Source organism: Mesoplodon mirus, assembly GCF_964341445.2.
Source record: "Mesoplodon mirus genome assembly, chromosome: 10".
In the NCBI taxonomy this organism is placed as follows: Eukaryota; Metazoa; Chordata; class Mammalia; order Artiodactyla; family Ziphiidae; genus Mesoplodon; species Mesoplodon mirus.
Window position 1 is genome coordinate 49,804,069 of NC_138986.1, and position 25,005 is coordinate 49,829,073.

A 25,005-nucleotide genomic window follows, 5' to 3' on the forward strand; every position below is an offset into this window, starting at 1 on the left:
GGCTCTGCTCCACCCCGCCCCGCCCCCGGGCGCCTCCGCGGGCCACGTGGTCCGGCGTCCGCGCAGGCGGGTCGCGGCGCCGGCGCTTCCGTGTTGGCTGCGGCGACGGCGGCGGCGCAGGGGCAGAAGCCGCGCGGCTCAGAGACGGCAGCGGCTGGCCGGGCGGAGCTGGGGGCCTGGGCGGGCCTGGCGTGGGTGCGCCCGCCAGGCCCTGTGTGGGCCACCTGCGGTCTGGACTCTGCCGGGCGTCCGGAGAGGTAGGTCCGCCACTGGCCATCCGTCGGTGGCGCGGCACCGCCGCCGTGTCGACCCCTCCCCAGCCGGCAGCTCCCGGGCCCGGCCCAAGAGGTCCAGGGTCGGAGGTAGGGGCCTCCCCCGCGGCCCGCTTCCAGCTCGGCGGGCTCCGGGGAATCGCGTGCCCTCAGCTCCCCGCACCGTCGGGCGCCAGCCTGGGCGGTCCGCGCCGCCTTTCCAGAGGGAGGCCGGATGTGCCTTACGTTATTATTACTTCATTGCAGCTACCCCAATTCACTTCGTTTTTCTTCGCTCTTTCTATTTTTGTGTCACAGACAAAATGGCTAATAATATGTAAAATCGACTACACTGTAGTTTTCATTCTCCTGTTTGTGCAACTATGGAAGGTTAGTGCAGGGAAGGACTTTAGAGATGGTTGATCCCAATTCCTTCACTTTACAGAGCAGAAAACAGACCCTGAGAGGTCACGTGGGTGTCAGAAGTTCACCCAGCTGGGTAATGGTACAGTAGGAATGAGAACCCAAAGCTAAGTTTTTAAATAGTCTTTTAAAAGTGGTAAATGATGAAATTTAGCCAACAAAGTGAAGTGACTAGTAGGTTCCTTTGGGCTAGGATTAGTCTTGTTAGAGAATGCCTCCTCCTTTTTTAACATTATTTTCTTATTTCAGGTTTAATTCTTCTTGGGCTTCTAAAGAAAAATGGCAGAAACATCATCAGAGCCTTCTGGGCAGCTGGTTGTACACTCAGACACTCACAGTGACACCATCCTGGCCAGTTTCGAGGATCAGAGGAAGAAAGGCTTCCTCTGTGACATTACTTTAATCGTGGAGAATGTGCATTTCCGGGCCCACAAAGCCTTACTTGCTGCCAGTAGTGAATACTTCTCAATGATGTTTGCTGAAGAGGGAGAGATTGGCCAATCCATTTATATGCTGGAAGGCATGGTTGCCGACACGTTTAGTATCCTGCTGGAATTTATCTACACGGGTTGTCTCCAGGCCAGTGAGAAAAGTACAGAACAAATCCTGGCTACTGCCCAGTTCTTAAAAGTCTATGACCTGGTAAAGGCTTACACAGACTTTCAAAATAATCATAGCTCCCCAAAGCCACCGACTTTGAACACAGCTGGTGCTCCAGTGGTTGTTATTTCTAATAAGAAAAATGATCATCCAAAGCGGAAACGGGGAAGACCAAGAAAAGTCAACAGTCTGCAGGAGGGGAAATCAGAACTGGCTGCAGAGGAAGAAATACAGCTGAGAGTGAACAATTCAGTTCAGAATAGACAAAACTTTGTGGTTAAAGAGGGAGACGATGGTGTACTTAATGAACAGATTCCAGCAAAAGAATTGGAAGAATCTGAGCCGGCTTGTGAGCCAGGTAGAGGGGAGGAAATGCCAGCTGAAAAAGATGAGAACTGTGATCCCAAGATCCAGGATGGGCAGGACAACCAGAATCGGTGCAGCAAGCGGAGGATTCGGAGGTCCGTCAAACTGAAAGATTACAAACTTGTTGGGGATGAAGACGACCAGGGTTCAGCGAAGAGGGTCTGTGGAAGGAGGAAGCGCCCCGGTGGCCCCGAGGCCCGTTGTAAAGACTGTGGCAAAGTGTTTAAGTATAATCACTTTTTAGCAATCCACCAGAGAAGCCACACGGGTAATTACTCTTTCACAGCTTATTGGAATGTGTTTTGGAGAAGTAACAATAATAACAGCTTTCATTTATTGTGCAATGTCTATGTGATGGGCATTGTAATAAAGTACACATGTTATTGCATTGAATTCTCACAACCGTCCTGTGAGACAGTTAATATTGTGCAGATGAAAAAACTAAGTCTAGAAAGCTGAAGGTAACTTGCCCAGGGCATCCATGGGATTTGACCCCAAGGAACCTGATTCCAGAACCTCTGTACTTATTTGAAGTTGTTGATTCAAGGCTTGAATGCCCAGGAATCAAGCTGCAGCCAAATTTAATATGCTTTATGATTCTTAAAGATCCCTCATCTTGACCATAGCTGTGTTTTTGCCCAGATCTGTCTGGACAGCTCTCTCACTCAGCCATCTAGCTGTAAATGTCTTTTCTTTTTGGTCCCTCCAGCCCTGTGCTGGCCAGTAGCTCTTTTGTGAGTATGGAAATGTTCTGTATCTATGCTGTCCATTTTGGTGGCCACTAGCCACTTGTGTATTTTGAGCACTTGACATGTGGTGAGTGTGACTAAAGAACTGAATATTTTATTTTAATTAATTTGAATAGCCACCATTCACATGGTGGCTAGGCTGACAGTGCAGCCCTAGCCAGAAATCCCTCCTCCTTTGAGCTCTCTCTTATGTACCTAACTCACTCTGCTTTGGGTCAGGCTGTAGTTATATACCTGTAATCTACCCCTCAACCTAACTGTAAGCATAAGTATAGGGTCTGGTACTTAAAACTTCTGTCGTCCAGCAGCCTGCTGTCTTATGACCTGGCAGCATCCAGCAGTGTGGTTCTCAACCTGGCTGCATGTTTTAGTCTCCAAGGGAGCTTCTAAAACTACCAGGGCCTGGGTCCCAGCCCCAGAGCTTCTGATTTCATTGCCTGGAGTGTTGGTGTTTTTAAAAGCTCCCCAGAGATTTTAAGTACAGATAGACTGAGAACCCTGAATTTTGGTTTTTTGAACACAATAGACACTTGAGAAATATTTGTTGAACTGTGACAGAGGCTAGTTTAAGGAGTTAAATAGTTCTACAAGGTTCATTAAGGAAAACAGCATGTAGCATCTTCCCTTTTCCCCGTGGTTTCTGCAATTTTGCATTGAATCACTTTAGTGTGGGTCTCTTTTCTTCCATTTGAGTGGTTACCAGTAGGTCCATACAGTCTGGAAAACCACCTTTTAGTTCCAGAGAAACTTCCTGAGTTATTTCATAATTGATTCTCCTCTGTTTAGTCTGCTCTGTCTTTCTGGAACTCCTCCGATTTGGATGTTGAACCTCCTGGACTCATCCTCTAATTTTCTTATCTTTTTTTTTTTTTTTTGCGGTACGCGGGCCTCTCACTGTTGTGGCCTCTCCCATTGCGGAGCACAGGCTCTGGATGCGCAGGCTCAGCGGCCATGGCTCACGGGCCCAACTGCTCCACGGCATGTGGGATCTTCCCAGACCGGGGCACGAACCCGTGTCTCCTCCATCGGCAGGTGGACTCTCAACCACTGCGCCACCAGGGAAGCCCAATTTTCTTATCTTTTGTCTCCTATTTTCCATCACTTTCTGCTCTACTTTTTGGGAGATTTCCACTTTATCTTTCAACTTTTATTGTTTTTCTATTTCTACTCTTATTTTTTTTTTTACTTCTAGGAGCTCTTTTGTTCTCTAAATTCTTTTTTTGTTTGTTTTTAATTAGAATCCTTTGTGAGCCTGTTAATAACAACATTTACTTATTTCTTTTTTTTTTTTTTTTTTTTTTCTTTTTTTTTGCGGTATGCGGGCCCCTCACTGCCGTGGCCTCCCCCGTTGCGGAGCACAGGCTCCGGACGCGCAGGCCCAGCGGCCATGGCTCACGGGCCCAGCCACTCCGCGGCACATGGGATCCTCCCAGACCGGGGCACGAACCCGTATCCCCCGCATCGGCAGGCGGACTCTCAACCACTGCGCCACCAGGGAGGCCCTACTTATTTCTTAATTTTTAATGCTTTCTTCACTTTGGGCAGTCTGTTTTCTGCAAGCTGCTTTTTCTCTTATCCGTTTTGGTATCTATTTCTACTGCTAAAGGCCTTCCTTGACTGTCTGGTGACTTTTTTTTAATCATATTTAATTACATGTAAGAATGGTTTGCTAAAATCTCCTGGCAACTGCAGATGTAGACAGGGCCTGTAGGCATCTTGCTGACACCCGGCATCACATTTTCAGCTCTCTTACTGCCGGCCCTTCACATTCCAGGAGAAGATGCTCACCTCCCAGCTGGGGGCTGGGGGCCTGGCTGCCAGCGTCTAGCGCAGGAGGGGGCGGAAGGCTGGGGGGAGTCCCATCCCAGATGTGAACTTTGACTTGCTTTCCCTGTGGTAGTGGCACTCCACTGTGCTAGGAGACTTCTAACCCGGAGACCCCTAGTCCAGAGATCCTTCATCTGATGTACCCTCTTCAGAGAACAGTCTCCATCTTCTGCTGGGGAGAGGGTCAGTCTCCTGGTTACATGGAGTAGGAGACTGGACCTGGGGGCCTAATTACCTTTGAAACAGACTGTCATTTATCCTCCCTCACCCCTATTTTCAGAGATAACAGGTGCCACCAATTCCTGACCTTGTGGAGGCTCTGTCTTAAATTAGGTTGTGGGGCTTCCCTGGTGGCGCAGTGGTTGAGAGTCCGCCTGCCGATGCAGGGGACACGGGTTCGTGCCCCGGTCTGGGAAGATCCCACATGTCGCGGAGCAGCTGGGCCCGTGAGCCATGGCCGCTGAGCCTGTGCATCCGGAGCCTGTGCTCCGCAACGGGAGAGGCCACAACAGTGAGAGGCCCGCGTACCGCAAAAAAAAAAAAAAAAAAAATTAGGTTGTGTGTATCTCAGCACTCTTCACCGCTGGCCTAGGACTCGTCTGGCTCCATCTTGCAAACTGTTATTGCTGATGTTGTCTCTCCTGTTCACTGTTGTTTTAATTTGGGAGGGAACAGAGGATGTGCAGATTCTTGCTTACATCATGTTTCTGGGGCTCTTATTCCAGGGGAGCGACCTTTCAAATGTAATGAGTGTGGAAAAGGCTTTGCCCAGAAGCACTCCCTGCAGGTCCACACCCGGATGCATACAGGCGAGCGGCCGTACACCTGCACCGTGTGCAGCAAGGCTCTCACCACCAAGCACTCGCTGCTGGAGCACATGAGCCTGCACTCAGGTAGCGGGCTTGCGCCGGGGAGCCAGCTGCCACCAGGTTCCCATTCCGGGGGAGGGCATTACCGTGATCTAAATGGTCTTTTCTCAGCCTCGTATCATTCCCCACATGATATCATTGAAAGACAGAATTGTGCATCTGTCAGAGTGTAGTTTAGAGTTCTGCACAGCGTTGAGCCTTAAACTAGGGTTTATAAACTGGCTGCCGGGAGTGCAGTGTGCAGTCATGACTTGTTTAAGCACCAGAGTTTAGAATTATTTTACTTTGGATGCCTTTGGGGGGAACTTGAATTCTCCAGTTCTGCCCCAGTCTCCACCACTCCCTGTTGCCATACATGCTTTTGCACATTTATGTTACTGTGGTAGACTCTGAAGGCATTTGGGTTTGTAGACAAGTCACTTGTATTATTTGTAGAAAATGGGGATCTGGGCCCACTGTGATACTTACCTTATTAGTGAGCATTCCAGTTCTTTATAGTTTTTTGCATGTTTTGTTTGGCAGGACAGAAGTCTTTTACATGTGATCAGTGTGGAAAATATTTCAGCCAGAAAAGACAACTAAAGAGCCATTACCGAGTTCACACAGGTACAATACAGTAAGAGAAAATTTGGATTGGTTGGGGGAGAAACGCAAATACAAATTGTTTCCGAAACAGTAGGTTCATTTTGTAGAAGATAAATGAGTTTTTAGGGAAATAGTTCTTAAAAAGCAATCTAAATTAGGTGTCCTTGGGTTACTCTCTGCTACCTTGCGATTTATATTAAATTTTTATATTGCAGTTTCGGTGCCACACGCAGAAACTCTGCAAAATTGGTTTGTTCAAGGCACCACTTGACTAAGAGGGCACCAGTCGATTGGTTGTTAGTGGTGCCTGGACAGAGGTGTCGCCACCCCATAGCCATCAGTCCAGGCTTTCTGCAGCCTGGCTCCACCTAGTGTCCTTTTTTCTTTCCTGCCAACTGATAATAAATGGAGTGGGGATTGGGAGCATCATTTGAGATCGTTTGGCTACAGTGACACCAGTGCGTTGAGGGAAAAAGGAGATAACACTTAGGGAGGCTGGAAGGGTCCCACCTCTGTTGGGGAAGCAGTGAGTCGAGATGCCTAGGAAACTATTAACTGTTACCAAATTTAATTTTAAAATTGTTGTGTTATTAAAGTACCATATTTAAGGTGATTATTTTTCAGGGAAGTGCTTTAACACAAATCACTGAAGAAATGCAGGGACAGCATATATGCACTGACACTTTTTTTATTGTTGCGACAAGGCCACTCGTTACCGGAATGTAACCACTGCCGCCGCAAATTCATGGATGTGTCTCAGCTAAAGAAACATCTACGGACACACACAGGTAAAAGTCCATCTCACCCTGTCTTTCTAGCGTGCTTTATATTTTTAGGGGAGCGAGAAACGAAGTACTGGGAGTCCCCTCCTCAGACTGTGTTTTTGTAAATTGTGTGGGAATTTTATAAGTAGATCACGTAAAAAGCCCAGGCAGAATGTTGTCACACAGTCCTGTGGGGACATCGCATGTCTGTAGGTTAGCAAAATGGAGCATACTTCCTGAGCATTGTTCGTAAATGAGACCTCATCTGATACCACAAAATAGTACAAGTCTGAATCAGGTTGCGTGTTTAAATTTTAATTTACCTCAGCACTGAAGATTATCAAAATAAATTTTTTTAGAAAACGAAGCAGACACTAAGGCAGCCCAGGCACTGAGGAGTTTCCCACTTTCTCTCTTAGAACCAGTACTTATAACTTAAGCATCACCACCTCCAGCAAAATCAGCTTCCAGGATGACGAGGAGGCAGGATCAATTAGGGCAGGTCACCTTCTTTCATTTCAGATCAGAAAAGTAAAAATGTGGGCCTTTTAGGACTTTGGGTAAAAAGCATTTCTTAAAAAGAAACATGTCTTAAAGAGAAACCTGTTCGTTTTTCTAAGAAAAACTTCCTATTCTAGATTGATAGTTTAATGATTCTGTTAGATTGTCTACCAACATTATATATCAGATTGCTTTATGTTGCTTTGGTCATTTTTTTGAAAACAGTTTTTCTCAAAGTCATTTACTTTCTTAAATATCTCATAGGGTATGAGTTTTATGAAAATGGATCTCTGTACAGTCTTTCTACAGACATCATTAATAGGTTCTGTGAAATTTAATTCATCCACTTAACACATACTTACTGAACAGCACCAGGCACTGGGTACCAGGCACTGTTGTGGGCCCTGAGGATACAGCATTGCCTGAGATGGACAGAGCCCCTGCTCTTGAGGGGTTAACATTCAAACAGGAGACAAAGAACAAGCGAGTGAGTAACCTGTCAGGTGGGGATAAGTGCTCTGAAGAACTAAGCGCAGGGGCAGGAGGCAGGAGCGGGGGCTGCCCTTTGACACGGGGGCTTGTCTGGGAAGGCCTTGCTGATAAGGTGCCATCTTAGATGGAGATCTGCGTGCTGTGGGGAGTGAGCGAGCCATCGTGTCTACCCCGGAGAAGAGCGTCCTAGGCAGAGCAGACCGAGGTGCAGAGTGGTGCCGGGGCACAGCCAGGGCGGTGGGAGTAGGACAGTGTGGTGTGGGTGGACATCAGAGGCTGCTGGAGCCCGTGGGACACAGGGTTCCCGGCCTGGCTGCGTGCTTCGACCCCCTGAGAAGCTTTAAAAAAGACAAAGCCTGGTCCCACCCCCAGAGATTCTGATCGAAGTGACTGGGGATGAGGCCTTGGAATTGGCATTTTTAAAAGCTCCCCAGGTTTTTCTAGTGTGCGCTTAGGCCTGAGAACTTCTGAAGGCACAGTAAACAGTTTGGATTTTATTCTGAATTGGATGGCTTTACTGCAAGGAGTGACATGATGTAACAGAATTTTAATAGGATCACAGCAGCCGCCGTGTGGGGTGACGTGTGGGGTGACGCAGGGGCGGAGGCGCCCGTAGGAGGGTGGAGAGACCCATTAGGAGGCGGTGCCGGGACAGGGGCTTGGCGCAGGGCGGCAGTGGTGGGGAGGCGGCGTGTGGCCCAGCGCCAGATGTATTCTGAAGGAATACTCCCGTGATGGGCCCGTGATTGGATATGGGGGTGAGCGGAGGGGAGGCAGAAGCGGCCGGAAGGGTGAGAACCCGGGGAAGACGGAGGGGCAAATGGAGAGTTAGACTTTAGACACATGGGCATGAGATGTCCGTTTGGCACCCAGGTGCATGAACGGAGGAGACGGCTGGGTATCTGTGCCCGTGCTCAGGGGGCACCGCGAGCAGCGGTCGAGATTCCCGTGCTTACACACAGGCCTGTAGGCAGCGTGTGGGGCTGTGAAGAGACCCCCCGCGGGAGGGCGGAGGTGGCGCAGTGCCCGGGGTGAGTGAGACGTTTCATCTTCTGAGCATAAGGTGTCAGTGAGGCTTCTGGTCTTTTCTGAGGAGAACCGGGCCTTGAGCTGGGGGTGAAAGCAACACGAGTCCTCTCTCCAGGACCCCAACAAACTCTGCTCACCCGCCACCCTGAGGAGCAGAAGAGAGAAGTGGGGGATGCACTGGGTGGGAGAGGAGATGACGGGGACTCTGTAAAGTGGTCTGTCTGACTTAGAGATAAGAGGTCAAACCCGTCAAAAGATTGGGCTCTTGGAAGCAGAGACTGTGACCCTTCTGTCCTTAGCCTGGAGAATATGCACGATATTGGTGTTGAAAACAGTTGGGGTGCCGCTCGCTTGCCTGCTCCCCGGGCAGAGAGGAAGGTTTGGGAGAGGCTGCCTGGCAGAGCTGGCGCTCAGCCTCCACGGACAGTGGGGACAGTGGTGAGGACAGCCGCCGGCAGGGCAGGCGGGTCCTGCCGAGAGGGCCACGCCCATTGGAAAACCAAGACTCTTCTCTTAGTTCTTTAAGTGCAAACTCTCTCTGGGTTAGATATCCTTTGCCAAGCACAAAAAAGTCAGAGATAAACAAGAGGTGCTTTCTTCCTTAGAGGGCATGTTCAGTGGTGGGGGGGGGGGTACGGATGCAATTTGAAATGGAAGCAAGGTGACAGGCAGTGCCAGCAAGGTCGCTGCAGCTCAGTTCTTTCCCCATACCTGGAGCTGGTCAGGCTTTCAGGAACTGAGCCAAGCCATGCCAAGCAAAGGAGTGATAAACCATCCAGTGTGTTCACTTAACAAAAGGACTGCACCTCTCTGTTGTCTGCAGTACCACCTTCCTGACATCACTGTACCTGCAAACCAAGTTAGTGATCCCAAGATTGCTTGGTGAGCTGGGGGCAAGTTCAGAGAATTAGCCCAGGTCATGGAGAAGCCTGGTGCATGGCCTCTGACCACAGTAGGGTCCCAGCCCTCCAGTGTCCCTGTCCCTTGCATGGTGTTAGGTAAACACTGATCCTCCCCTGTGGGCTCCCACTTACTCCCAGGTAGATCCCCTGCCTGTGACACAGTTAACTGAGCCACAGCTTTCATTCACAGCCTCATTTTGTTGGATTGGATTTGAAGCTTCCTAAATCCCAGCCACGTTTTCAGACTATCCATTAATGTTGCTCATCCCCAACTTTGAGAGACCTGGGGGCCCCTCACTGTAACATACCCTTTCAGAGTTTACATGTGATCTAGTAAGAAGCTCAGTACAGCGTGATACAAGCCCCAGTAGAGGTGTGAACATAGGGACAGAAGTGTTTCACTTTCCCTGGGAAGGTCTGGGAAAGCGTCCCAGAGGAAGGACCTGAGTCTTGAAGCCAGAGTAAGTGCTAGACAGACAGAGGACGCTGGAAGAGGTGTTTCCAGACAGGAACAGGATGCGTGGGGTTGACGATGTGAGAGGCCGGAATCCGGGGGCCGTAGTGAGGAATTCCACGGTGAACAGCTAGAGTGAGATTGCTGACAAGGGGCAGGCCCCTGGTGAAGCAGGGGGTGGTCTTTGGGCAGAGAGGAGGCATATTTTGGTTTGTGCATTTAAAAGGACTCAGGCAGCCCCAGGAGGATGGTCATCCTGGGGATGAGCCAGTTACCAGGCTCTGGGGAAGAAAGATGAAGGCCTTCAAGTCAAGAGAGTGGACAGAAGAGATGTACTTAAGAGATTTTTAGTCTGGGAAAAAAAGAGTCACTGCATATGTGACAAAGTGTTAATAGCCCAAATATGGGAACATGAGTGCCCCAGGAGAAAACTGGGCAGGGGGACCCGAAAGGCGTATCACAGAAAAAAGACATAGGAATGGCCAGTAGACGTCTGAAACGATGTTAACTGCATTAATTGTCAGAGAAAAAGAAATGTGCATTTCTTTTGGCCCATTAGATTGACAAATATTTGAGGAAATGGTCATCTTTAAGTTCTGTTGATGGGAAAGGAATTTGGGAACTTCCTGGAAAGAACTTTGGCAATGTGAATCAAAAGATAAGCTGTCCTGGGCTTCCCTGGTGGCGCAGTGGTTGAGAGTCCGCCTGCCGATGCAGGGGACACGGGTTCGTGCCCCGGTCCGGGAAGATCCCATATGCCGTGGAGCGGCTGGTCCCGTGAGCCATGGCCGCTGAGCCTGCGCGTCCGGAGCCTGTGCTCCACAACGGGAGAGGCCACAACAGTGAGAAGCCCGCGTACTGCAAAAAAAAAAAAAAAAAGATAAGCTGTCCAGTTGTGAAAAGATGTTCACATAAGGATGTTCATCATACTCAGGATTGTTTATAATGTCACAGGCTTAAAAGTGACCTAAATGTCCCTCAGTGAGGGCTTAGTTAGGTAAATTTTGGACAAGATACATAGTGGAACACAAAACACCCTTTTAAAATGTTTGTTTGTTTGTTTTTAACCATTTTTTTTAAGGTGAATTTTCCATTCCCATTTGATGTTACAGACCAGCATGCACTGGCCCATCTCATGGTGTACATAGTGTATCACCTGTCTGTGTGCACAGAGACGCCTGTAAAGGTGTTCGTCACAGTGTGAGGTGGCAATCTACAGGGGAATTCTGAGTGTTTTTTGTACACTTTGTGCTTTTCAGTATTATTTGAGTCTTCTACAGTGAGCGTTGTTGATTTTTGAAGAAAAGGAAAGCAGCTGTTTGAGGAATTTAAATGTACAGAGCTAGATTGCCAGTCGAATGTGCACTCGGAGCAGACTGGACTGTCGGGCCTGGCTGGGTCAGGGGCTGGATGCTGCTGCATTCACCAAGATGGTCACGTGGGTTTGAGCCAGTGGGGTAGGAAACCCGGCCATGATACCCAACAAGCCCACAGGAGCCGGTACCGTCTGGAGCTGGGATGGGGATTCACAGGTCGTCAGAGTGGGGCGGGATGAGTGGCATGCACAGCTGAGGAGAGGGTCTGGAAGGAAAACTTCTGAGTTCCTTAAAGATTTCTGTCAGCATCCCCCCGGGTGAAACCTATACTCGTGTCCCTGCCCTTTCCTTTCGTCGCCATGGTCTGATCCTCCTGTAACCAACTCCCTTCTGGCCCCGCGACCACCCGGGCCCTTTCAACTCACCTTTTCTCTTTCCGCTCCGTCTGCTTCCTGCACCTCCTGGTCCAGGCCTCGGCACTGTGGCTTAGACTGTACACAGATTCCTACAGCCGCCCCTACCCACCGTCCCCACGTATATTTTCTTAGTACTTTGTCCTGTCTGTCTTCTGCTAAAAACGTCCAGAAGTTCCACGGGTCCTCTGCCTGGAATTTATGGCTCTTCATGGCCTGGCCTCACCTTTTAGGCCCCAGGCCCGTCCGAGTGAATCCTCATCCCTCTTTGTCCTCCCTGTGGTCATTTCCGACACCCGCTGTTTGGTCATTCTGCTTATCCTAGTACCTGAATGGGGCCTCTGCAGTCCAGCCAGCTCCGGCCTCGTCCTCACCCATCCTGTCTGCAGTATTGTTGATACCACGCATTTGAGTGTTTAGTCAGCTGCAGCCCTGCTGCGGTACTTGATTACCACGTGTATCTTTTTGAGGCTGTGATCCTGTCTTTTGTTTCCTTTTTGTTTCTCAGCTCCGTGCTTTGTTGAGGGTCCGCCCATCCTTGTAGAACTGAGGCAAAGGAAAAAGGAATGTGTCGGTGAACCGGAGGCAGTGGAGCCATGTAACCGTTACCAGAACAAGTTAGGAACCAGAGGAGTAGGAAGACTTTCCCCAGATTCACGTGGGCTAGGAAAATTCGCCTTCTTACTGTGCTCGAGGATGTTTCTGGAAAGAGTTTCCAGTATTGAAAACATTTGCCAACAGAATTCCTGAGGTGTTGCAGCCCCAGATGGAATTGAATGATAACGTGAACGTAGTTGTAATGTGCTTCGCACACAGAACTTTACAGTGACGGGCGGACAGAGCAGGTACTCAGTCTTGGAACTGGGAGAGGGAGAAAAACCGAGATCAGAATAGAACGCAGCTCTGGTTGGAAAGCTGTGGAGAGAATGGCAGTGGCCTGGTTTTAATCTCTGGAGTGGGAAGAGTTACTGCTGCAAAGACGCAGACTTGCCCAAATTGTCACAAGTGTCCTCTGCCTAGATTGAACCTGGGGAAACATCTCACCTGAACTTTCTAGTAGATGCTGTGAAAGGGAAGCTACCTGACCATCCCCCACTTCACTCATCCCTTGTTGTTATATAGTTAAGTGGGATTTTGCTTTTTTCTTTTTCTTCTTTTTTTTTTCTTTTTTCAAATTCATAGTTCCCTTGCCTGCATTAGGATCACTTAGTTGCATTTCTGGAGGGCATGGCAGTCTGTCATTGTATGTGCAGTGTGTAAACTAGCGCTAAATAAATGCTGTTGAAGCCTTATTAAAATTGTCAGGGGCTTCCCTGGTGGCTCAGTGGTTAAGAATCCACCTGCCAGTGCAGGGGACACGGGTTCGATCCCTGGTCCAGGAAGATCCCACATGCCATGGAGCAACTAAGCTCGTTCGCCGCAACTACTGACGCCATGCGCCTAGAGCCCGTGTTCCACAAGAGAAGCCACCGCAATGAGAGGTCCGCACACCGCAATGAAAAGTAGGCCCCTCTCGCCGCAACTAAAAAAAGCCTGTGTGCAATAATGAAGACCCAACGCGGCCATAAATAAATAGATAGATAAATTTATTTCTTAAAAGAAATAAATTGCCAGACCCCACTAGGGGTCTGGAGCAGTCACGACATCTTATGTGGGCCTTAGTTCCCACTCTGTGAAATTCATTTACTCAACAAGGATTTCTGGAACAGTGTGCGAGGCCCAGTTCTAGGCACTGGGGTCCTAGCAGTAGGCAGACTCACAAATCCTCCTACATAAGCCTGGGAGAGAGAGATATAATAAATAACATCCGGTATAGAAGGTGGCGATAGCATTGTGGGAAAACTGACTTGGGAAGTGGACCAAGACATGCTGGGGCAGTGCTTTGGGTGGTGATAAAGCCTCACTGGTAATGTGACACTTGAGCAGAGACTTGAAGGCAGTGTGGAGAGTGAACCACACTGGGACACCCTGGGGGAGACATGCCAGGGAGAGGGGATGATGAGTGCGAGGGCCCTGAGCGTGGCTTGCTTGGGGTGTGGTGTTCAGGGCCTCTCCAGAGGCTGTGTGGTGAGCGGGGGAGAGTGCCCGGTGAGGTCAGGCAGGTTTGGGGCGAGGAGTGGCAGTGGGTGGGCAGATCTGTCAGAGCTGTGGTTCCTTGTAGGCCCAGGGCTTTGGCTTTTACCTCTGGATGGGATGGGGAGCCGTTAGCGCAGTTGCAGCAGAGCGTGATAGGATCTGACTGTGTAAAGGGTCACTCCAGTTGCCTCAGTCATCGTGGGCGACAGGGAAGCAGAGCGGAAGCGGGCAGACTCACAAGGAGGCTCTGCTGCAGGGCGGTGATGGCGGCCTGAGCCAGGGGTGGCAGCGGAGGTGGTGAGCCGTGGTCAGGGTCTGGATGCACTGGGAAGGTAGATATACATGTGAATAATCCGTAAGTCACCCTGGTACTCAGGGGCCCTTGGGAAGGTCAAGCAGTAAAGTGTGGGAGTGTAAGTTACCTAAGGGTGGACTGTACAGGAGTGAAGGTGTGTCCTTCGTAGAATCACTTACCCCCTTGTTCCAGTGTTTAAGTGTTTGAGGGAAAGAACCGTACCCACTTTCTCTGTATCCTCCTGGCACCTAGGACACAGTGCTCAGGTACGTAGTAGGTGCTCGCTAAGTGCTTCATTCATTCACTCATGCTTATTGAGGGTTCCAGTGGTATTGCCTTTGTTCTTTTTTATATTGTGAAACTATGGGGTGGTTTTTGCTTTTTGTTTTATTTTGGATGTATATTTCTGAACACTTTCCCCCTTTTTAGGTGAGAAGCCATTTACTTGTGAAATCTGTGGCAAATCTTTCACAGCAAAGAGTTCTCTTCAGACCCACATCAGGATCCATCGGTAAAGTTTTGCGGATCCTTTTCTCACATGGAGTCCTCATCCAACCCTGGCGTTCAGTAGGGTGACATACATTCCCTATATAGTCCTTTTCCCCAAATTATTACTCTAGTAGAATTTCCTGGGCAGTTTATTATTTTGTTTTATCTTTTCAATAAAGAAATTCCTCACTTAGGCCAAATCAGGAAAACTGATTCTGGCCAGCAAAAGTTATTGATGTCATTTCTTAAATTTTGATTTATCTTCAGTCAAAACTAAATATTTAATATTTTCTGAATAAATGATTTGTTCACACAACTTACTTCCGGATTTGATTTAGTAGTTCTTCTAACACAAATAATTAGGGGCGACTCAAATTTTTAATATTGAAATCAATCATATATATTTATTTGGCTTCTAGAATCTAAAAATTGGCTGTGAGAACTAAAAACAAAAAAGAACTTGGTGTGTAATTTATTACTATTTACCTTCTTATCTGAAATACACACTGTGGAATCATCAGATTTTATCATATCTGACCCAGCGTCACAGCCCCATCTACCACCTGTCCTCAAACACCCCTCCCTGCCATTCTTATTTTTTTTCCTTAAGATTAGAAACTGAAGCCCATGGCAGGCGTGACCTGCTTCAAGTACTTAAGTTAGTAAGAGAACCCATGACTTATGCTTCCCAGTCAGGTTGATTTTCCTCTCTTCTTGACTGCTTCTCCCTAAATGATCAGGAAGTGATAAATAGATCTTCCTGTTTTTAAAATGAAATGTATACTTTCTCGTAGAGGAGAAAAGCCATATTCCTGTACTGTGTGTGGCAAATCCTTCTCTGACTCGAGTGCCAAGAGGAGACACTGCATTCTGCACACGGGCAAAAAGCCTTTCTCCTGCCCTGAGTGTAACTTACAGTTTGCTCGCTTAGACAACTTGAAGGCTCACTTAAAAATTCATAGCAAAGAGAAACATGCATCCGATGCCAGCAGCATTTCCAGCAATAATAATGCTGAAGAGGTCAGGAATATTCTTCAGCTGCAGCCCTATCAACTCTCTACCTCTGGAGAGCAGGAAATTCAGCTTCTTGTAACTGATTCTGTACATAACATCAATTTCATGCCTGGTCCTAGCCAAGGAATCAGCATCGTCACTGCAGAGAGTTCCCAGAACATGACGGCAGACCAGGCTGCTAACCTCACCCTGCTCACGCAGCAGCCAGAGCAACTGCAGAACTTAATTCTTTCAGCTCAACAGGAGCAAACAGAACACATTCAAAGCCTCAATATGATTGAAAGCCAGATGGAACCCTCACAGACCGAGCCAGTGCACGTCATCACACTCTCCAAGGAAACTCTGGAACATCTTCACGCCCATCAAGAGCAAACAGGGGAGCTCCATTTAGCAAGCGCTTCAGATCCGGCTCAGCACCTACAGCTGACACAGGAGCCTGCTCCGCCACCACCCGCCCACCAGGTGCCCCAGTCCACGCCGCCCAGCCAGGAGCAGAGCTGACCCGAACACGCGCCTGACTGCTCCGTCGGTCTCTCCTCCATCAGCCCGCTGTGACTGGATCGCATGCTTGACGTCAGGCTTTCTGCAGCGCTCACTTACAGATTCTTACAGAGATGTGGTGGCTCACTGAGCCAGCCGATAGCGTCCATCCAAGAGGCAAGATGTGTATATCGTGTCTTATATCTAATACTGATTTGGATTTAGCCTTTCAATATTGATGAATGGTTTTCATTTTCATTTACTACATCTCTTAAAGACTTGTGTAACTTTTCTTTGGGGGCATTGCATTAAACTTTTCTGTGAGTATTAAATGTTCACAGCCATAGTTATGGTCTTGCTGACTTTTCCAGTTATATGTTTTATTTTTTAGAACAAAGAAAATCATATGTTACATTGGGTACAATGGTTCGTTGTCCCTCCCCCCTTAGTCAACACAATTGCCACTACAAGACAAGTTGGGGCCGAGTATGACAGATTACAACTTTGGGGACTCTGTCCTTTTAATAACTTCCAATCCCCTAAGACAGTAATTTCTCAAGATTTAATCTCTGTGTGGTACAGTGGGCTCATCATGTCGTGTTTAAGATAGAGTCAACGCCATATGACCTAAATGTCTAAAATAAACTCAACATTCACAAAACAAGAAAGCCAAAAGAATAGGATTATTTTTTTAAATTCTAAACTAGACTTTTCTGAGAAACATAGATTTACATGTTGTTTTTTTTTTTTTTTTGCGGTACGCGGGCCTCTCACTGTTGTGGCCTCTCCCGTTGCGGAGCACAGGCTCCGGACGCGCAGGCTCAGCGGCCATGGCTCACGGGCCCAGCCGCCCCGCGGCATGTGGGATCTTCCCGGACCTGGGCACGAACCCATGTCCCCTGTATCGGCAGGCGGACTCTCAACCACTGCGCCACCAGGGCAGCCCGATTTACATATTTTTAAAAGCAGGTTGTTAAAAATTTAATTTAAAAGTCTAATTAAAGTATGAAATTGGATCAAGATATTCACCCCAAATAAATTCTGAATTTTTGTCAGCTTTGATATTTGATCTCCATGGTGAAGTTAAAGCTTTCTTAATTATCCTGGAATATAAAATTCAGTGTAATTTATGTTAAGTATACTCTACTGGATTCTAATTGATCTCTGAAAATGTTGATCTATGTATTGTGTCTGATAACTTTTTAGATAGGAACTTATAATCTATTTTTATTGCAAAGTAGGTTAAATCTCACAAAATAGACACATAATTTTTAAAAGTAAATTCTCCTAATCTTAAAAATAATTTTGGGCCTCAGAGACTTAGTAGCCAGCGTGTGTCTGTAGTTGTGTGATTTTAAATAATCGTCAGAAGATTAAATTATGTTTGGGTTAAGTTTTTTCCAGCTCAGCCTATTTTACTGAATACGCTGACCACTTTCTCTCAAGTAAACTGGTAGAAGATTTTTGAGAAAAGGTGGGCACTAGTGTATGTTAATTAACATAATGCTGGTGGAGAGTAGGGGTAATCGCCCCTAAAATTAACAGGATCTTCATGTCAGTCACTCTTTGTTTTAGAGATCTTTGATTTCCACCTGAGTCAAATAAGTGTTGGGAGGTTAAAGTAATATAGAATTGTTAAGGTTTGAGAGAAGATGAAAGCAGTCTTCTAACATATCTAGCAAAGTATATTTTATTGTATATAATACAGAAATTCATAAATGATTTATCTTATATGTGTCAACCAAGGTATGTTAAGTTAGGCCTGACTAGAGAGATAATTTTTACAAGTACACTTATGCCCTAAATATTATTTCAGGTTCTTGACTTTAGTCATTTAAACTCTTTACCTTAACCTTATTGTTAAAGTGCAGTGTTTTTACCAGCTTTTCAAAGCCTACTGGCCCACATTTTCTCCAGGAGATATATAGTATTAAAGCAGATAAATGCTTAACTACTCACTCTGGGTAGCCGGATAATTATTCAGGAAGTATGGTCATATGACTATTTACAAGTCAAGTTTAACTAGCGGTATGACAGTCTGCCTCTGCGCTTAGATAAATGTAATGTGAGCCACATGTGTAATTTAAAATTTTCTAGTAGCCATGTTAAAAACATAAAAAGAAAGCAGTGAGGTTAATTTTAATAAAATCGCTTATTTAATCCAAATATTTGCCAAATATGTGCCAAATATTTCATCATGTAAATATTCAATATTAAAATATAATATTTGACATTCATTTTTTCATACTACGTCTTCAAAATCTGGTGTGTATTTTACATTTACTGCACACTCAGTTTGGATGCTAATGTTCATGGGACACACTTGATCTGTTTTTAGGATTTATACAATTTACAGTTGAAAACCTAGATTCACATATTCAAGTAGTTTCAGACATAATTTTTTCCCCAATAACTGAAACAAGTATCAGTTTTTACATTTATATTAGAATTAATTAAAAATAAAACCTAGTTGCTCAGTCACACTAGCCACATTGTGAGCACTTGGTAGCCACAGGTGGCTAGGGGCTCCTGTGGCACAGGCCTACCCATCTCTAGCGTGAGAGCCAGTCTCAGCCATAAAAATCTCTTCTGGAAGAGTTCTGGGTTATCTGACCAAGCCGTCAAAGGGAAGTGAGAAAAGGATAGCTTTATAAATCAAGCCTCTCTTCTGTGTTCCAAATACACATTCTGTCCCTTTGAAGGAAATCCTCAATTTTACGGTTTCATTGGGTTTTTTGTTTGTTTGTTTTGGCCACGCCGTGCTGCATGCGGTATCTTAGTTCCCTGACGAGGGATCAAACCTGTGCCCCCTGCATTGGGAGTATGGAGTCTTAACCGCCAGGGTGGCATCCTCAATTTTAAAGTTCAGTGACTGCACCCAAAGGAAACATGTACATAAAAATGTTTCTATTGTGTCTGAGAAATTGCTGGCTAATTGTTTTACAACCTATTTTGTACTAAGCTTGCACAATTTAAATACTTGTTTTAACAAGTGCAGAAATACAAATTGTACTTCATGGGGATTAGTAGAATATTATGCTTTCAGACTGCTGAAACGACCTTGTCACTTTTGCAGGTGAATCTCTGGTTTTCTGTCAGTAGAGGGCTAGCCTTGGGAAGACTTGAGCCCTTGCCGTCAAAATGAGCTGTTGTTCTTGTGCTTGGCCCTGTGTTTCTTGAAGCTCCTCTTTCTACCTCTCCTCTGTATTTTTCTGCATTTGGTTCTTGTGTTGTACATGTGAGCAACCGGTTAAATGATGCTGAGGAATATGAGAGTCTCATTATAGATGCTTACACCTAGGTTTTCATAAATTGGAATAATAACAATATCTGGCACATATTGAGTCTTTACTATAGGCCAGGAGGAAAGCCAGGTGTGTTAGGTCTGTATCTTAGGGCTTCTGAAACCTTTTCCATATCATGGTGCACAAAAAAGACTTATACAGTACCCTTCAGTTAGAGGACTCCAAGCACCTCTGGCCATGACTGGCATATTAGTTTGCTAGGTAGGGCTGCTATAATAAATACGACAGACTGGGTGGCCTAAACGACAGAGATTTATTTTCTCACAATTCCGGAGGCTGAAAGTCAGATCAAGGTGTTGGCAGGATTGGTTTCTTCTGAGGCCTCCCATCCATCTTTTCCTCCCTGTGTCTTCACATGGGCTTCCTCTGTGTTTGTCCTAATTTCCTTATAAGGACACCACTCATACTGGATTAGGGCTCACCCCGGTGACCGCATTTTAACTTAGTTACTTTAAAGGCACTACCTCCAAACAGTCATATTCTGAGGTACTGGGGGTTAGGACATCAACATGAATTTGGTAGGGGGGGACACAATTCAGCCAGTAACAACGGCAGCTGGAGTGAGGCGGGAAGCAGTGTCTGGGACACACCTGTAACCCATTTGCAGCACAATCTTATTTTACTTAATTCTCATGACATTCCTATGAGGTAATATTATTATGCCTATTTTATGGATGAGAACACTGAGGCCTCAACAGATGAAGTCCATTGCCTGAGGTCACACAGTAAGTGGCAGAGCCTGAACTGGGGCACAGGGTTGGCTGCTTCCACCAGATGGGATTACTACCATCAGCCTTTTGAAACTTTAAGCTGGATTTCTCTTTACATATGATCTGCTTTATGTAATAGAACCTTTTTGACTAAAATTGAGGGTCTGTGTCTGAAATTTTAGCATACAATCATAAACTTTTTACATAGAACAATAATAGTAAAAGTTACAATCTTTCTACAGAAATGCAGTAACTACCATATGCAGTAACATACCATACTCAGGTCAGTATTTTACTACTATTCATTTAAAGCTTAATTGAAATTTACCAATTGGCTGAAAGTTACTACTAAAGCAAAAATGCTTTAACTAACCTGAACTTCTGTTTGAACTTTTTTTAAACTTCTGATTGAGGATATTTTCTATTTGGGGCAGATTTACTTTATTTTTGTGACCCTTACAAGTGCTCAGGTAAAATTTCATCCTCAGTTTCCAAAGTAAAATAAGCCTAAACTCTCAAGAATTGAAAGAAAATGCTTTGTCTTGTTTTTGTAAAGAGCAGGTTTGGAGGAATTACCTCTAAAAAAAAAAAATCCCCCTTGCCTTTTGTAAACAGCAGGTATAAAGGAATGACCTCTAAAAGAAGCCGGAATGTCACTGCAATAGTTTATCTTGCTTTCAAATTCTTTACACATAATTAAGCAACAAACACTTAAGTTGCCGGGACTCTATGTACATATCACCATTCTCACTGGAAATGTACCAGAGTAGGAAAGCTTTTAGGTAACAAGTTTAGGTAACATTAGCAAGAGATGTTAGCTTTTTTCTTTTTTAATGTAAGTGAAAAATACTACTGTATCCTTTTCTACTACTATGTAGAAAGGGAAAAATTTGAGCAGAGCTCAGGGAACTTCCCCGGTCTTAGAGCATAGATTTATTATTTATTTTGAATTAATATCCATAATATTAGATTTAAAATATGGATTTGAACATTTTCCAAAAGAATAGTTTGGCTCTTGGTTTTAGTTCATTTGTATTTTATCCTTGTTAGATGAAAAGTTAAACTGAAGCTTCGTTAGGCTAAATTAGGGTTGTAAACAAGAATGTTTACATTTAAAAAATCTACCTCTCATAGATAATTCTAGTATGATTAAGTGGCTTCTGGACAGATTTTCCTATAATCTTAATGTTTGAAGTATGAAAGTACTCTCATAACAAAAATATGGGAAAGTAAACAGATCTTGAACGTATTTGTATTTTTAATCTTTGTCCCTTGTTGTTATCTCGGAGTCTATGAAATTATCACACTTTGACTTCTGGGGAAGGTATTTGAATAAAAAGGGGCATATAGAGGAAAGAGAAACTGAAATTTTCAGTTCACTCACTCTTATTAGCCAAGAGAGAAGGCTGGGAGTCATTCTTGATGGGCCTCTCCTCACCCCACTCCCAGTCCATCATCAAGTTATGTCAGTTTCATCTCAAACTATATTTTGAGTCCATCCACTTCTCAATCCCAACTGCTACACCATCACCATATCCTCTTGCCTGGACTCCTGCCAAGGCCTGCCTTTCTTCCCCTCCCCCACCCCTTTCTCTGCTGGAAATGGTGATCTATCTGGGCTTACCATTGTGCCCTTAGCATCAAGCAGAGTGCCTTGCTAAGTGTGTGGATATCATGTTATTAATGCAAATACGATCGTTATCTCTGCTTATAATCCTGCAGTTTCCCACTGCACTCAGAATAAAATCCCTAACCCATCTTCCTCTTGGGTCCCTTCCCCTTTCTCACTTCCAGCCACACTGTCTTCCTGGCTGTTCTCCAAACATACCCAGCAACTTCCTGCCTTAGGCTTTAAGGCAGGCAGTTTCTCAGGCTTGAAAGGTTTCTGCCCCCTACTCTCTGTCTCACTAACGTCTGCACGTCTGTCAGAATTCAGTTCAAGTGTCGCTTCCTCTAATACTCCCTGACCCTCTGATTTCAATCAAGCCACACTTTCATATCCGTCCACAGCACTCTACACTTTGGTCTCAGCTGATAATTATTTTTACATTAGGAGCTGTGTCTGCCTGGTTACACTGCAGCCATGGCTCCTGACCCAGGACCATGGCTGTGGTGTTTGAACACGCTGACCTACAGGTGTAAAGTGGGTGGCTTAGAACCATCACCTGCAGTGCTAGGGATCTAGTTTCCGACTCCAGGCTCAGGAGATGAAAGGTTAGGAGGTGAAGTAAGAATGGCATTGCAAGAAGACAGAACATGATGTGGATTAGAGGAAAGGGATCCTGTTTTAATGGCTCAGGGTTTTGACCTAGGCCACTGCTGGAGTGATTATTTGCAAAAACATTAGAATGTGATTCTTTTTTTTTTTAAAGAAGATGGGGGTAGGAGTTTTATTAATTAATTAATTTATTTTTGCTGTGTTGGGTCTTTGTTTCTGCGCGAGGGCTTTCTCTAGTTGTGGCAAACGGAGGCCACTCTTCCATCGCGGTGCGCGGGCCTCTCACTATCGCGGCTTCTCCTGTTGCAGAGCACAGGCTCCAGACGCGCAAGCTCAGTAGTTGTGGCTCACGGGCCTAGTTGCTCTGTGGCATGTGGGATCCTCCCAGACCAAGGCTCGAACCCGTGTCCCCTGCATTAGCAGGCAGACTCCCAACCACTGCGCCACCAGGGAAGCCCTAGAATGTGATTCTTTTAAAACTAACTTTTTGTGGAATTCCCTGGCAGTCCAGTGGTTAGGACTCGGCACTTCCACTGCCGAGGCCCCGGGTTCGATCCCTGGTCAAGGAACTAAGATCCCACAAGCTGTGCCACATGACCAAAAAACCACAAACTGACTTTGCATGTATCAACCACTTATTTGACCCAATATGAATTAGCCAGTGTGTTTGTGCCAGTATTTTTAGTTTCATATACACATATAATGTGGATCATGACTCAAGATTCTAATTAAGAATAGAAACACTTGTAGATAAATAATAATTCTTTTAGTTTTATTAGAGGTCTTTTTTTTTGAAGAAAATCTAAATAGAACTTGTTTTGGGCCTTCTGGACTATACATCTCTTAGTCACCAACATTGAATAATAGGATTTTAGAATCAAAATGGGTTGATGAGGTTGAGTAATTAAACTGCCTCCATTTAGATTTAAGACTGAAGCATGGTGGTTGGTGACTTTTCAAGGTTATGTAAGTTTGTATGAAGCAAAGCTGGCATCTGGCCAGATCTTCTAGATTACAAACCAATATATTCCCCATTGATCTTTGCTCCACTGTGTATCTTTAATTAACATAAAGTGAAACTCCCAAGTCAGCTGTTTTTTAAACATTGATGAAGTCATTATTGTTCTGTGATCTTTTTTAAAGACAAATTTTACCATCTGCCATTCAGAGAGCCACATAACCCTGTTTGGCTGAGACCACAAGTCATTGAGTCAAGGGCCCCTGCTGGGCCTCAGCTAATCCACTAAATCAGAGCAGCTGCTTATTTACCATCAGCTCATGAAAGGGAAATAGAGTGATTCTAAAAGCCTGGTAACCCATTCAGACTGGACTTTAGAACCCTTCTTACACTATGTATTTAAATATGGGTGTGTCCGATATTTGGCAAATTGATTTCAAGCCAAATAACTAGTCATACTCAACTAGTCATACTCAAGAGCTAGAACGGGTCCAACTGGGAGGCTGTCCTAGTTTCCTGAGCCTGACCTGGCTGAATTCAGGCCTCTTCTGGCAGAGAGCAGGCATTTCCCCTTCCCTGCCTGCTTCTTAGCTCAAGCTGGGAGCAGTGTAAGTATACAGATCTTGCTTGTTCTCAGAGGGTTTCCAGACGAAATGCAAAGTGAGAATAAAGAGAAGGGGAGAGCCATAGGGTAATCAGTTCTTTTCTGTCCCTGGATCTTAAGGGGAGGACCCTCCCATTCATTCCTCTGTTTTGTTAGTGTTTATTGTGTCACTTCCTCTAAACAAAAAACAGCCTCTCACGATGCCAGCCTTTCGTTTGTCACGTTGGATCAACACTGGTGTAGTGGAGTCCAGATAGACCTGGGGTCCATACCAGCTCTGCCACTTGCTGTGTAACTTTGTTGCGGGTCACAGAACCTCTGGGACCCTCGGTTTCCTTTTCAGTAAAGCGGGACTCATGTGACCACTGAGATTAAGGTAATATTCATGGTAGATGCTTAACAAATGAGATTGATGTTTTATTAATATTAACTAGTTGAATGACCTTGGAAGAGTACCTTCACATTCAGCTGTTTCCTTATGGGGAATATGAGGAAGTTGATCCCAAAGGTCTCTCAAGGCCTTTTCAGCACTGACAGCTCTGTGGGTCCTTTCTCCAAGGCATTCTTGAATATTGGGGAACTAGCCTCTCACCCAAACACCCCTCTCATTTCCTCCTGTCTAGTACCCTCACGCCCAAGACCCTCTTGCCCGCTCACTCATGCCGCTGTGGAAGCTGCAGATTGCCGAGTTTCCAGGGCTCTAAATCCGTGCCAGTTGCCCTCAGCCCGGGTCTAGAGGCAGACTGGTTGCAGGGGAGGCGGACCCCGAGCTTGGATCCATCGTGGGGCCGTGGATCTCCTGGTAGGAGAGATGAGGAGGACGCAGATGCTACCTATGGATCCAACAGCTTCTGCAAACTTCTTGCCCAGTCCGAGCGCCCTCTCCGTCCAGTTCTCGGGGGGCGGCCGCGCAGTACGTACTGCGCAAGGGCGGGTAGCCTCGCCCTCCCGGGAAGCGCTAGCTTTCAGGCGCAGGCTCTGAGATGGAGCCAGAAGCCGCGGGTGCGCAGTAGGGCTCCAGATGCCTCCGACCCGCTTCTCATTGGCCCCCACCAGGCGGGGCCCGGGTCTCCGGCCCTCAAGCGGAAAGCGGCAACTGCGGCGCCACGCCCTCGGGCACCACCCTGCAGCCATGGGCGGGCCCCTGGCTGCCCCCAGCCGGGAAACGCCGGGTAATGAGATGCTAATGAGGCGTGAATAAAGCCTCTGCGTGCCGCGTGCCCTGGTGCGGCAGCCCACTCCCTGCGCGCAGCCCTGAAATCCCGGCTTTTGGTCTGCGCCTCCTCCACCTACCTTCCTTCGTCCCCGTCCCCCA

At 46.3% G+C, this 25,005-nt stretch overlaps 1 protein-coding gene across 5 annotated transcripts; it reads left to right on the forward strand.

Annotated features, from left to right (window-relative positions):
- The first annotated feature begins 120 nt into the window (after nt 1–120).
- ZBTB24 (zinc finger and BTB domain containing 24) lies at nt 121–24,706 on the forward strand. 5 transcript variants are annotated; one of them, XM_082634135.1, is made up of 7 exons: nt 122–257; nt 924–1,908; nt 4,942–5,109; nt 5,608–5,691; nt 6,375–6,458; nt 14,342–14,423; nt 15,196–16,231. In XM_082634135.1, exons 2-7 carry the CDS (start codon nt 954–956, stop codon nt 15,914–15,916), a joined length of 2,094 nt encoding a protein of 697 aa, XP_082490261.1. In that variant the 5' UTR covers nt 122–257; nt 924–953; the 3' UTR covers nt 15,917–16,231. The 5 variants fall into 5 exon arrangements, with proteins under 5 accessions (XP_082490265.1, XP_082490263.1, XP_082490261.1 ...); XM_082634136.1 differs by having other exon boundaries at nt 251–362; XM_082634139.1 differs by lacking the exons at nt 14,342–14,423; nt 15,196–16,231 and adding an exon at nt 24,314–24,706 and having other exon boundaries at nt 121–257.
- The last annotated feature ends 299 nt before the right edge of the window (nt 24,707–25,005 follow it).